The sequence below is a fragment of the Myotis myotis genome, unplaced genomic scaffold (genome assembly GCF_014108235.1).
Source record: "Myotis myotis isolate mMyoMyo1 unplaced genomic scaffold, mMyoMyo1.p scaffold_m19_p_6, whole genome shotgun sequence".
NCBI classification, from domain to species: Eukaryota; Metazoa; Chordata; class Mammalia; order Chiroptera; family Vespertilionidae; genus Myotis; species Myotis myotis.
This window is the reverse complement of record NW_023416368.1, coordinates 60,155,437-60,168,431: the sequence shown is the minus strand read 5'-3', so window position 1 is coordinate 60,168,431 and position 12,995 is coordinate 60,155,437. Positions and strand designations below refer to the sequence as shown.

At 37.0% G+C, this 12,995-nt stretch overlaps 1 protein-coding gene across 9 annotated transcripts in view; it reads left to right on the top strand.

Moving 5' to 3' along the window:
- KLHL2 (kelch like family member 2) overlaps positions 1-12,995 on the top strand; it is an 80,583-nt gene that overhangs the window by 47,934 nt on the left and 19,654 nt on the right. For all 9 annotated transcript variants that reach the window (XM_036312376.1, XM_036312377.1, XM_036312384.1 and 6 more), the window contains 3 exons: positions 5,694-5,803; positions 7,964-8,080; positions 9,489-9,638. In XM_036312376.1, coding sequence (XP_036168269.1) covers positions 5,694-5,803; positions 7,964-8,080; positions 9,489-9,638 — 377 coding nt within the window. The remainder of the gene's footprint in view (positions 1-5,693; positions 5,804-7,963; positions 8,081-9,488; positions 9,639-12,995) is intronic.

Below are 12,995 nucleotides of genomic sequence, written 5' to 3'. Positions count from 1 at the left end.
ACCCAATAGGGACAGTTACTATAGGACCTTCCATAACCATTGCCCCTTAATTAGCTCTGTAACCCCTACTTCTTCCAGCCTTCAAAGGCGAGAGCCCTTCATCTAATCTCTGCTCCATCATGTTTACTTTGAGTAAGGGACATTTTGACATATGGACCTGGGCAAAAGGTATGTGTGTGGGGGAGTCTGGGGGCGTGTGTATGTGTACATGCACATGCACATGCAGAGCATTGGAAAGGAGAATTATTCCCAGAACTCCTTTTGCATTTATCCAAGAAATAATGGTATAAGGTGGTTAGTTGAAAACAAAAAGCCACAGTGCTTCAGTAAAACATAATAGGTCCAATAAATTTGAGCTTTATAGATTTCTGTAGATTGGCCTGACTGCCCTTTAAAAAATTGTTTCAGTAGGAAAATGTGATCTGAGTTCCAGAAAGCTTGTTTACAGGTAAACTTTTAGAACACAACCCTTTTGTAAGTTGGGGAATGCCTGTAATGTGTAATGATATTCATGAAATCTGTGGGATGAGGCATTTTAAGAAAAACCAAAGACAAATTAGAATCCACTGATGTGTTTCCATACAACCAATTCTCTTCTTCAGCTAAATAGAAAATATTTCTTCTAAATCCACAAGACCCATCAACTACTAGACATAATGTGCCTGTTTTCAGTGATTTATATCAGGTAAACCAAGGAAGCATATGTATTTTTTGATAAGTTTTGTGCATAAAGTAATCACTATTTAACATTGTATCTTCCTTGGGCTGCTAGTTGTCTCCAAAGTGCTTGATAAACATTACTGACTCTGAAGAGATGGGTAGGGAAAGAATGAATAAAGCAGGATTGATGCAAAAAATGTCCAGACGTGCTTTACGTGATGTACTTACTAGATCGCATAGGTTTACTCTGTCAGAAGGAACTCATTTACTCGGCTTTCAGGAAACAGATTTTGTTAATTCTTTCTTTTATTTAAAATCTTAACTTTGTTACAGTATGCTATAAAAGATTAACAGTTTTCCATCAATATTAGAACACCTCCATATTTTAGTTTCTAGAGTCCTTCTTTGTAATTATGCCAAGGATTTTTTGTGGAAAAATTATTGTCACTTTCATCTAAATTATAAAGAAAGATTGGATTTTCATTTTGAATGCACTCTTTTAAATCAGAGTCTAGTCTTAAAGGATGTACTCTATTAAACCATACTCCTGAGTCTTTTTTTTTTTTTTTTTTTTTTTTTTGGTGTAAGGAATAATGTATTTAAGTGCCGGCAGCCTGGGAAGATGGGGACTCTTGTCCCAATGACCATGTTAACATCTCAATGCAGGCAGAGGTTTATAAGGAGGGAGAGAGAAAACGGGACAGAGAGATTAAGGGGAGACGGTTGAAAAGTTCTCTGCATGCAGACCAGCACAGTCTGTTCGGATAAGGAAGGACGCAAAACTGGTCAAACAGTGGTCTGGTGTGCATCATGGTTTTACGGTTGAAGGTCAGCAAATCTCCCAGAGCTGGAATGCCTGAAGGTCAGAGTCTGTATCTTTTGAAGTTAGGTCTTAGAATTCAGTTTATTACAAAAGGATTTGACTCGGGAACAGGCCAGGTGGAAGAATGCACAGGGCAAGGGATGGGGAAAGGACACAGAGTTTCTGTGCCCTCTAGGGTGGACCCACATCTCCACGTGTTCACCAGGTAGGAAGCTGCTCCAGAGTCTTAAATTTGCTTAATTTCTTAAGTTTACAAGCAATATTTTATAATATGATTTATTATGAAAAGCTACAACACATAACAAATAGAGTAACGCTCATTATCCAATTTTAAGAGTTGTCAACTCACGGACAATCTTCCCTCTACACCCCTCTTTACGTACTGGGGAGGTGGTTCAAAGGGTATCACCTCCAGACCATTGTTCTGTTACTGTCACCATCCTGAGCTCTGCACTGGCTGGCTGGTTTCCAGTCTGCAGCATTCTCTCTGCAGCCTGTTTTCTCTCTAGGTCTCCAGGCATACTTGCCCTTGACGCTTAGATTGCCTTTGCCCCCTGTACGTGATTTCCCCTGCCCTCAGCACCTTCCACATCTGTACTGTTGGCTCCCTTGCCCCTTTCCGAGTTCCTTGTGACCACCGTCTTTCCTCCAAACATACTTGCCACCTTAGACCACAGTTCCAGGGCACAAAGGGCCTGGTTGGGATTTGGAATTCCAAGGTCTCATCTTCTGTGCTGACCGTATTCCTCCCTTCTCCCGGGCTTGTGTTTCTTCATAAACCTGTGCTCAGCTATCTCTTAGCTGCTCAGCTGAGACCCAATGGTCAGTCATTTCTTAGCTACCCTCTTTATGTACCTGGCATTACCCAAATGGCTGTGGGTGATAACAGGACCAATAAAATTTAACCTCTGCTTACAAGGAGTTTATAGGCCAGTAATAGTCAACTCACGCCTAAATTTAGTATATTCAGATTGTGCCCTATTTTCTGTAAAAGCAGTTCTCATAACATTTTCTTCTGCAATCAATTTACTTCAATCGTGTGCCACCTTTCCATAATTTAGTCTAGGAACCACTGCGTGGGGTAAACACCTGTCAAAACAAGCTCATGCATTTGAAAGCTGCCCTCTATGTTGAAAGAGTGGTTTTAATAACAGCATTACTACTCTTGTTGGTGTGATATGCATACCAAAGAATAGGTACTGATTATTCAAGGGTCTATTGTAACATTAATTGACTGACAACAGAAGATTCTTTGGAGAACTGTGAAAGCATTTGATATATAGCACTTCTAGATTGAATTCGTGTAGACTTGAATGAGACTTCTTAAAAGGATTAATCATTTTTATATTCTCTCATTCATTATGGCCCTCATTTATGCCCTAGCAAACCACAAGTATTCTTTTTTTAAAAAAATATATTTTATTGATTTTTTACAGAGAGGAAGGGAGAAGAAGATGGATAGAGAGTTAGAAACATCGATGTGCTTCGTGCACACTCCCTACTGGGGATGTGCCCGCAACCAAGGTACATGCCCTTGACCGGAATCAAACCTGGGGCCCTTCAGTCTGCAGGCCGACGCTCTATCCACTGAGCCAAACCGGTCAGGGCCACATGCATTCTTTCTGCTCTTCTTTGTTGACAGTTTTTCTAGCTGAGATGAGTGAGCTGTGTTCAGGTTTCATCAAAACTGTCTGTGTTAGTGGAACTGCTGGAGATATAGAAATGCATTTTTTTCCTACAAACTAATAGTATTCAGAATCAAAGAATTATAGTGTTAGCTCTTGTAGGGAACCTTAGCATTTATCTAGTCTAACACTTTCATTTTATTAATTAGGAAAATGAAGACTAGAGATCTCTTTATTTCCCCCCAAACACTTTGTCTTTCAGAGGTGAGCTGTTTGTGGATCTAAAATACTGTTGTTATCCATGCACTTACCTTGCTTCTCAGATGAGAGTCTAGATGGGGTGTAGAGGGATTAAGGAATCCCACGTGGCATTTAATTTTGATAAAAAAGGTGCTTAGAAATCAGAGTATTTGTACCTTATCACTGCATATATACAAAACAGAACAAGCAAAACTTTGGACTTCTGTTGTTGAATTCATTGACTTAATTTGGGATGAGGGACCTGACTTGGTGTGATAAATCCTAGGGATTGTCTTTCATTTCTTTCTTTTTTTTTTTTATCCTCACTAGAGGATATTTTTTCCATTGATCTTTAGAGAGTGGAAGGGAGAGAGAGAGAAAGAGAGAGAAGCATCAACGTGAGAGAGACACATTGACTGGTTGCCTCCCACAAGTGCCCTTGACGGATATCAAACCCGAGATCCTTCCACTGAGCAAAACTGGCCAAGGCTGTCTTTCATTTCTTGATAACTTATCTTATTTTCAGAAGGGACACAAACAGCAACATTCAACAGCTATAGAGAATAAAGAGAAGCCTTCTATTCTATATAAGGCAGAATTCTATATAATAGATGAAAGCCTTCTATTCTATATAAGGAAGAATACACACACATATATATATACTATACTATGTATACTATATATACACACATATATGTATACAGTGTATGCACTACATATATATTTAATGCATTTTGCATATTTATGGCATAGTCTATGCCACTGGGAATTATGTCCTTTTGCAATTGCGGGATTTGTTCAGAGAGATGGAATTGATTGTTGAATGGTAGTATAACTAGGTTGGCTTTACTCAGTGACAGTGGTAAACCATTAAAGGAAAATTACTAGTGTCACTGTGAAAGCTCTGTGCTAGAAACAGAATAATCTGTCAACTTGTGAGTGAAAGGAGTGGAAACAATAGATGAGGCTGGTAACAGAACTAGTGTAATGAAGACAGGAGGTGGCTGAAGCAAGATTGTGGATAGGGAACTAACCCTGGATATAAGTAGAGGAAGAAGCCTAACTGCTGAGATGACTTGCTCTTTAGCATTACATTTTAAGTAAAGGCTTTGTTAGGTACATTTTAGTTTGTGTGTATGTATTGCCAGTATACAATAGCCGCTAATTTTGACTGTACCTTACTGAGGTATGGTAAGCTGAATAAAAACTCATTTAGTAAAAGGAAAAAATTTCTTGTCTTGGCTTTGTGACTTCTATTGGCCAAACCAATCCAAAGACGTTAAGGTTTTAGTTGATAGTGTATTCAACAGAAATCGATAATATAATTGTGTCCTGAAAGGTGTAAAATGTTTGTCACATTTTGTTCTGTCCAAATCAGATCATATCTATGAAATCGAGTTCATTTTCAGGTTACATGTTTTGAGAGCGATGGATGAACTGAATCCCTGGGGAAGCCTCAGAATCTTTAACAGGGCTGTTGAAAGGCATCTCTCTCCTGGAGGCAGTTAGTGATGACTGAAGGATGTGACTACTACTTTAAATGCAAAGACAGCATTGCAAAACTCCAAGGAACAAAAAATGAAGGACCTATAACACCACAAAAGGGTCACTGCAGTCTTCCAGTAACTGAACCCAAAGACATGGAAATCTATGATTTACCCATTAAGAATTCGAAATAGCTATTTACGGAAACTTAAGGAGCTCCAAAAAAACACAGAAAGACAATTCAACAAAATTAGGAAAACAGTATATGACAAAAGGACAAGTTTACCAAACAGAAATTCTGGAGTTGAAGAATTCAGTGAATGAAATAAAAACTACACTAGGGAGCATCAGTGACAGATTGGATCAAGCAGAATCAGCTAGATTGAAGACAGGAACTTTGAAACTCCAGTCAGAAGAGAACAAAGAAAAAACATTGACAATTAGTAAGAAAGCCTTTGATACCTATGGGATACCAAAAGAACCAATTTGTGGATCATTTGAGTTCTAGAAGTAGAAGGCTATTGAAAGAAAGCTTATTGAAAGAAAAATGGTTGACAGCTTCCCAAATCTGGGAAGAGGTTTGGATATTCAAATTCATGGAGCTCATGAGTCACCAATAAAATTTCTCCATTATTTTGCATGTGGATATCGAGTTTTCCCAGCATCATTTGTTGAAGAGACTATTCATTTCCCATTGAGGGGGGGTTGGCACCCAAGTTGAGATCATTTGCCTTGAGGAAGAACAGTTCTTTTTTTCATTATTGGATTAGATTAAGAAAAACCCCTTCTTTTTTAAACAGTTTGAAAGTATGATAATGGAATGTTGGTGTTAATAGATTTTCTTTTTAACCTCCAAACAGAGCAACATTTTGCAGATGTTGTACTTAGTGAAGAATTTCTCAATCTCGGCATTGAACAAGTGTGCAGCTTAATCTCAAGCGACAAACTGACCATATCCTCAGAAGAGAAGGTAAGTATAAATGTTTCCCCCCGTGTATAGTGATGTAGTATTTTTCTTTTCCTTATTTCACTTTGGTAACTGTGTTCCTGTATGTGTAGTGTCGGCCAGTGATCTTTGATTTGAAAGTTAAGAAATTTGTTGATTGTCTGTGTAAATTACTGTTCCTTCGCTCTTAGGAGATGTTGAAAACTGTTAGGCATTAGAGTTTTGTACTTGACCCCTATGGGAAGGACTTGCACACATTAAACTGTCTGAAACAAGTGCCTTTTGGGAACTGGCTTTCTTCCCACAGCTAGAGGCCTATAAGAATTGTGATCTAAAGGCAATATTTCTCAACCCAAAGTAATTGTACCATCATGTACGTTGGAGGAAGTTACCCTGGGTGGCAAAGTTTAGCTGCTTTCAGACTGAACACCCTTGATTGTCCTCTTCACTTAGAGTGGTCCCCTGTCACTTACATCCCAGCCCTACCAGGGCTCCTCCCGTCCAGAGCACTGTGCAGCGCTTCACCTGCTTGTAGACTCTGTCTCTGCACGTTTTGGGTTGTTTTTGTCAGCCACCTGCACCGTTGTTAGGGGTGTTGGGAGCTGCTTCTCCCAGTGGGTTTTTCTCTTTGGGTAGGTTTTGTAGCCCAGGGAATCAGGGCACCAAGTTTGTGAACATACTATGTTTGGAGGAAGCAAAACTGGAACTTTCTCTTCGTGTACTTTGCGTCTAAAGTTGTGTAAACTTTCGTTGTATTCCTCATACCAGAAACTGTCATAGAGTCTTAGGTACAAGAAGATGAACAAAATAGAATTCTTGGCTCATAGATTAGAGGGACAACCAGTGGGGTAAATGAATACAGAATGCAGAACCTCTAAAAAGTTTAAGCGCTAGGAGAATACTTGCATTAGAGAAATGAAGGCTCTTGTGGTTTTCTGTTGCTGTATAACAAGCCACCCTAAAATATAGTGACATAAAACAATAACCCTCTTACTTTGCTTACAGTTCTGTGGGCAGAGTTCATGCAGGGCATATAGGGACAGCTTGTCCCTGCTCTGCAGTGTCAGGGCCTTCAGATGTCTGGCATGGTTCTGCTGGAGCCATAAATCTGGGGCGGTAGCCTTTCTGCACATTGCATCCTGTGTCTGGAATATCCAAGATGCTCCTTCACTCATTTGTCTGGCTTAGTAAATATCAAATGAGAGATACTAACTAAATATATATAAGTACTACTAAAGTACTTATTAAATTAAAAGTAGGCCAACCACTTGATCCAGCAATCCCATTTCTGGTTATATAGCCAAAGAAAATGAAAGCAGGGTCTCAAAGAGGTATTTGCACTCCCATGTTCATTGCAGCATATGCACAATAGCCAAGATAATGGAAACAACTTCGTGTCCATCAACAGATGAATGGATAAAGAAGATACGGTATATATATATAATGAAGTATTGTTTAACCCTGAGAAAAAAGGAACTGCTACCTTTTGTGACAACATGGATGGACCTTGAGAGTGTTATAACACTAAGTGAAATAAGTCACACAGAAAGACAAATACTGTATAATATCACTTGTGCTGTATGTGGAATCTCAATAAGTTGAACTCTGAAACAGTAGAGTGAAGGTTACAAGGGGTTGGGTGGAAGGGTAAATGGGAAGATGTTCATTAAAGTGTACAAACTTCTAGTTATAAAAAGATGAATAAATTCTGGGGATATATACAGCATGGTGATTATAGTTAACTATATTGTATTATATGCTTGAAAGCTGCTAAGAGCAGATCTTAAATGTCCTCACCACAAAAAAGAAATGGTAATTGTGTGATATGATGGAAGTATTAGCAAAAGCTGCGGCAATATATAAATCATTTTGCAATGTATAAATATATTAAGTCAGTACCTTAAGATTGTATACTTTAAACTTACACAATGTTATCTACCAATTATATCTGATTAATTTCAGAAAAAAATAAAGTATTTGCTAAACAACAAATAAAAAAAGGAAAGAATTTGAGTGAATGGCTTTTTAAGTATCACAAGTCAGGATTTTGGGGGAAAATTGAGCCATGGGTTAAACTTGGATTATAAGCAAAACTTGTGTTATGAAATGTAGTCTTATATTTTATTCAGTTGCCTTGGTACATAACTCATTACTTATTTTCCTTTTCCCCATATTTTCCACAAGGTGTTTGAAGCAGTAATAGCTTGGGTAAACCATGACAAGGATGTAAGGCAAGAATTTATGGCTCGGCTGATGGAACATGTACGGTTACCTTTGCTCCCTCGGGAATATTTAGTTCAGGTAAAAGCATTTGCAAAACACATGAATACACGTGCCACCGTGTCACTGGGCTGTCTGCATGTAGATCCCTGTTACAGAATGGTGCAGGTGGGGTGAAGGACAGAGGGCAGTAAAGGCACATGCAGTCCTTGGTCTGCTCTCTCTCAGGCCATCCCCATTCTTGTACATTTGTTTGCCCTCTCTCTAAGGGGGTAAGCAAGTGCTAGAGCTTATCATATGCAAATTTACTTACATATGTAAATAAACACCTATGGCTCTGCCCTGCTGCTCTGCATCTTGTTTGTTTTCCTTCAATAGCTTCTTTTAATTGCTGTGCAGAAATGGAATTTCGACACTCTATACCAGGGGTGGGCAAACTTTTTGACTCGAGGGCCACAATGGGTTCTTAAACTGGACCGGAAGGTCGGAACAAAAGCATGGATGGAGTGTTTGTGTGAACTAATATAAATTCAAAGTAAACATCATTACCTAAAAGGGTACGGTCTTTTTTTTTTTTTTTTTTAGTTTTATTCATTTCAAACGGGCTGGATCCTGCCCGCGGGCCGTAGTTTGCCCACGGCTGCTCTATACCGATACTGTTTAAATTCTATTTTGTAATTTCACAGTGGCATGCCTTTGATTTCTATCTTTATTTGTAAGCTGAGAAAAACCAGGTTATTAGAAATAAATAGGTATAAATGGGTCTTTAGTAGTCTCTAAAAAAAATTTAAGTTTACTTTTTTATTGTTGGCATCCTACCAGGTACATTTCCACGTTTTTATAATTGAACCCATCTAAAGAAGCATTTTTTTTTTTATTAAGAGATGAGATTTGAGCATTTTAGGGTTTCTCAGAGCCTCATTATTTTTTGTGATCTGTGAAATCATTGGTACTCTGCTGTTAAGAAAATGAACAGAAAAAACCTGTTCTGCATTTGAGGCCAGGGATAACAAGGACAAGACTTATTTGTGGTGTAGGCCCATTGTTGTAAAGTATTTTGAATATCTTTTCTGACTATCTGCCGTCTTGAGTTTGAAAAAGGTTGTCTTTAATTTATTAATATTGCCTACCCCTCCTGAAGGACTCATCTAAATTATTTTTTCTTGTTTTTGGTACTCTGTGGCTTGATATTTAAAGATAGGAAATAAGTAGATATAACATTATCTAAAGATTAGTCTCTAGCTGATATTGACATATAATTTTCATTCTAGTTCTTTATTACTTATATATGTTTTTCTCCGCAGACCAGGTACTTGAGCAATTTTTGGCTTCATTTATTTCTCTCAGTGATATTCTAACTGTAACTTTTAGACTGAATTATAGAGGATAGTTACTTCCTTTTTTCCTCTTCTTTACTATTGTTTCTTTGGCAGTTTTATTATGAAATAGCTTTCCCCTCATGGGGTTGTGTGATTTTTTTTTCTCACAGAGGGTGGAGGAGGAAGCACTGGTCAAGAATAGTAGTGCTTGCAAAGATTACCTCATTGAAGCCATGAAGTATCATTTGCTGCCAACAGAGCAGCGTATATTAATGAAGAGTGTCCGGACCCGGCTGAGGACGCCCATGAACCTTCCCAAAGTAGGATCTGTTGTTTACACTTGTTATTATTTCATCTAAAAGGCTTAGTGAGGTGTTAATATTTTTACTCATCTGGATTTCCATGCTTTATTGTTTTAGTTTCCCTGCAACAGACAATGTACCTAGGAATTCATTTCTGTGTATATAATTCAACTTCTCTATTAATTTTGTCTCTGGAGGTTGGGGATTGCGGTTCATTTAATTTTTATAAGCTGCATGATGTCACTCTTCTGGAATAGACCGCAGCTGGGTTTTGTCTCTGTAGAGTTTTATTATCTCTAGTTATAGTAGAAAGGAAAACCAGGCTAGATGGAAATTCTCTGTAAGCTACGAGGGGTGGATAATAACTGAAAACCAAGTGATTTCACAGAATTACATGTTAGAAGTAAAGATGATAAAACAGCTTGCTTAGTTTCATTTCCATCCTATTCTCTGTTGTATACTATTTGATGGTTCATCCACACATCATATATTGCCATTTCAGTGTAGATTTCCCAGATTTCCAGTGTTCATGTTTTCCTATGTGAAAGTTTCATACTCTACTTTCATATTTTAATTGAAGCCATTCGTGTTTTACTGTTTTAAATCTCCTTATGAAATAACCCATCATTTCTGTCTCTCTGGTTGTAATTCCTTCTCCCTTTGCCGCTTTTTGGTACTAGAAGACCAACACTCTAAGCACCATTTTGTGTATGGTCTAATCAGAATGATCCATGATATCATGCTTTTATTTATGTATTTATTTTTAGCTCTTGTGTGTGTTTGGGGCAATGACGAATGAAGAAATAAGAATTAATCTGTTACCCATTGTTTTCTTACCTCATCTTTAGTTATTACTCTATCCTTTCCATTAAAGTATGTCCTTTAAATTATTTCACTTTAATGTTTTTTCAAGTTTTTATTTTTGGAATCTACATTTTAATTGCTTCAAATTTATATCAGTATGGTATTGTTTTTTCTGTTTTCCCAGTGTTAACAACAGTTCTCAATTTAGAAGTAACAGCATATTTTGCCAGTGTGCTATTTACTTTTTCTATATCATTAGTACATATTTTAATTTAGAATGGACCTAACACTCTGCTTGGTGACACCTCATTAGAAATAGCCACTCACTGACATAGTCCATTTATAGAACATTTCAGTCCATATGATTATGTTTATTATCTAAGCCAAAAAGAAGTGATTTGGCATATAATGTCTGATGAGATTCAGGGTGAAATAGATTCTAATTTGCCATGATTTTTTTAAACATCTCTCTGTGTGTTATTCATCATTTTGTTGGAACCTTGAAGTTTGAATGCTTTTCTCAAAATATTCTAAATTTTACTGACAATTATCACTTTAAAGGTATTTACAAGGCATTCACTTCCTACCATTTTGAAAATTGGTATTTGCCTCTTTTAAATTTTCTGATCTCTCCTCAGTTCTCCAAGATTTTTCAAAAATAATTGTAAGTGGCTCAGTAAGTACATTAGCTAGTTCCCTTAACACCTTAGTATGCATGCCATCTGGGTCTGCTGATTTAATAAATGTTTACATTTTCCAAATACCCTTTTACCTGCTTTAATAATTAGCCATCTATATAAGTCTTCATTATTTCATATTTGTCCATATTATTTGTCAGTTTTTGCTCTTAAAAAATAGATTTATAGATTTATAAAAAGTATTCATAGTGTTGGCTCATTTAAATGACCTTTTTTTTAAAATGCTAGCCTTTTCAGCTTCCTTCTAAATCATTTGCTTTATCTTTAATACTTTTTAAACAGTTCATCTTTGTAAAAGTTCTCTTCTTAACTTGTATATTCCCTCTAATGGAATCTTTAGCTTATCTATCATTAGCTGTGCTGCAGAGATTTTGGGGGTGAAAACTAATTCTTTTTTAAATTCTGAAATAAACATGTCACTTTTGAAACCTTCTAAAGTTTTTGGCAAAATCCCATCATGTATTTTATTTTCTCCTTTGTAGAGTGGTGATCATCTGTTAAGTTGACATTGTTTCTGGGCTTCTCTAGTTGTAGCTTTGGAGTGGCCCTTCCAATATTATACCTTTGCATTTCTCAGTTCTTAGCTTTTATTTTGTGGTGGTTATGCTGATCAATGGAGGTTCTCTTTTATTCTGCTTCTCAGGGTGGCTAGGGAGGAGGAGCAGCAGCAGTAGTGGCAGAAAGCAGTGAGCTACACTATTGCTGTGACTTTGTACTTGCATGATCTGTCTCAAAATTTATTTACCTACACATATTTTTGAAAAGGTGCTTGTGTTAGATGCTCTTCCAACAGCACTATTTATCATTATAGAGTGGTTATATCCAAGATGAATTCTAAGTGCGTAGGTAAGAATGAAACAAAGATTGATTTCTTATGCTTACATATTTCATAGTAATGATAAGTCAGATCAGACCAACTGTGGCATTAGTGCCGAGGAAAGTTTGCAACATTTTGATACCTCTGCCACAACAATGACTTAGTACTTTTATATTAGGCTCTGATTCCATGTGCTCATGCTTATTTTCATGGATGATTTTTTTAATATATGAAACATTAGGTTTGCATCCTCAGTAAACAGTATTGGGATTGTACAAGGCACTCTTGGATTTGGGCATTATAATGAAGAACCATATATGTTTTGCTACTGGACTTCATTGTTAGCTTCTTTTTCTCTTTGGAATTTGTATTTTTACAAATGCTATAATATTATTTCTGCATATATTTGTTATGTTTTACTCAATATTTATTGAGATTTGCAATTGGAAAATTATGGAACTTGATTTTTTTTAGGGGACAGGTTTTTAAACTAATATTTGCTAGGTGAAGAAAATAATAGAATAAAGTTCAATTGGCCTACATTCAGGATAGTCACTTGAATATGTTTAACTCCCTACCCCTTGCTTTCCTTAAGTATGTCACATTTAGTTTCTCCATACAAACAGGTCTTCCCAAATCTCTGTTCCTTTAAATTAGCATAAGTAGTTTGGTGTTTTTCAAGTGAGATCAGGTATATTTTGCAAATAACTGGGGTGTCAAAGTCATGAGTACCTATTTTGATGGTAGTAGCACAGTGGTTTTTCGCAGTTTCTTGATTTCATGCAACTCTCCCTGCTGTCTTGTCTTCCCTTTAAACATTCTTCCTTGTCTCTGTTATCTCTGATTCCTGAAGTCCCAAAACCTCACCTCAGTTTTCTTCTCTTGGGTGAGTGAAGGACAGATATTACTACCATTCTCTGTACTCAGTAGCACATTTTCCCTTCCTTCCTCATTTTGATGTTGCAAAAGTGAACTATTACATGGAAATTATGAGCTTCAAAGCTTAAGAATCAAGAAATCGAATCAGTATTGTTTCTCAAGGATTATTTTGAAAAG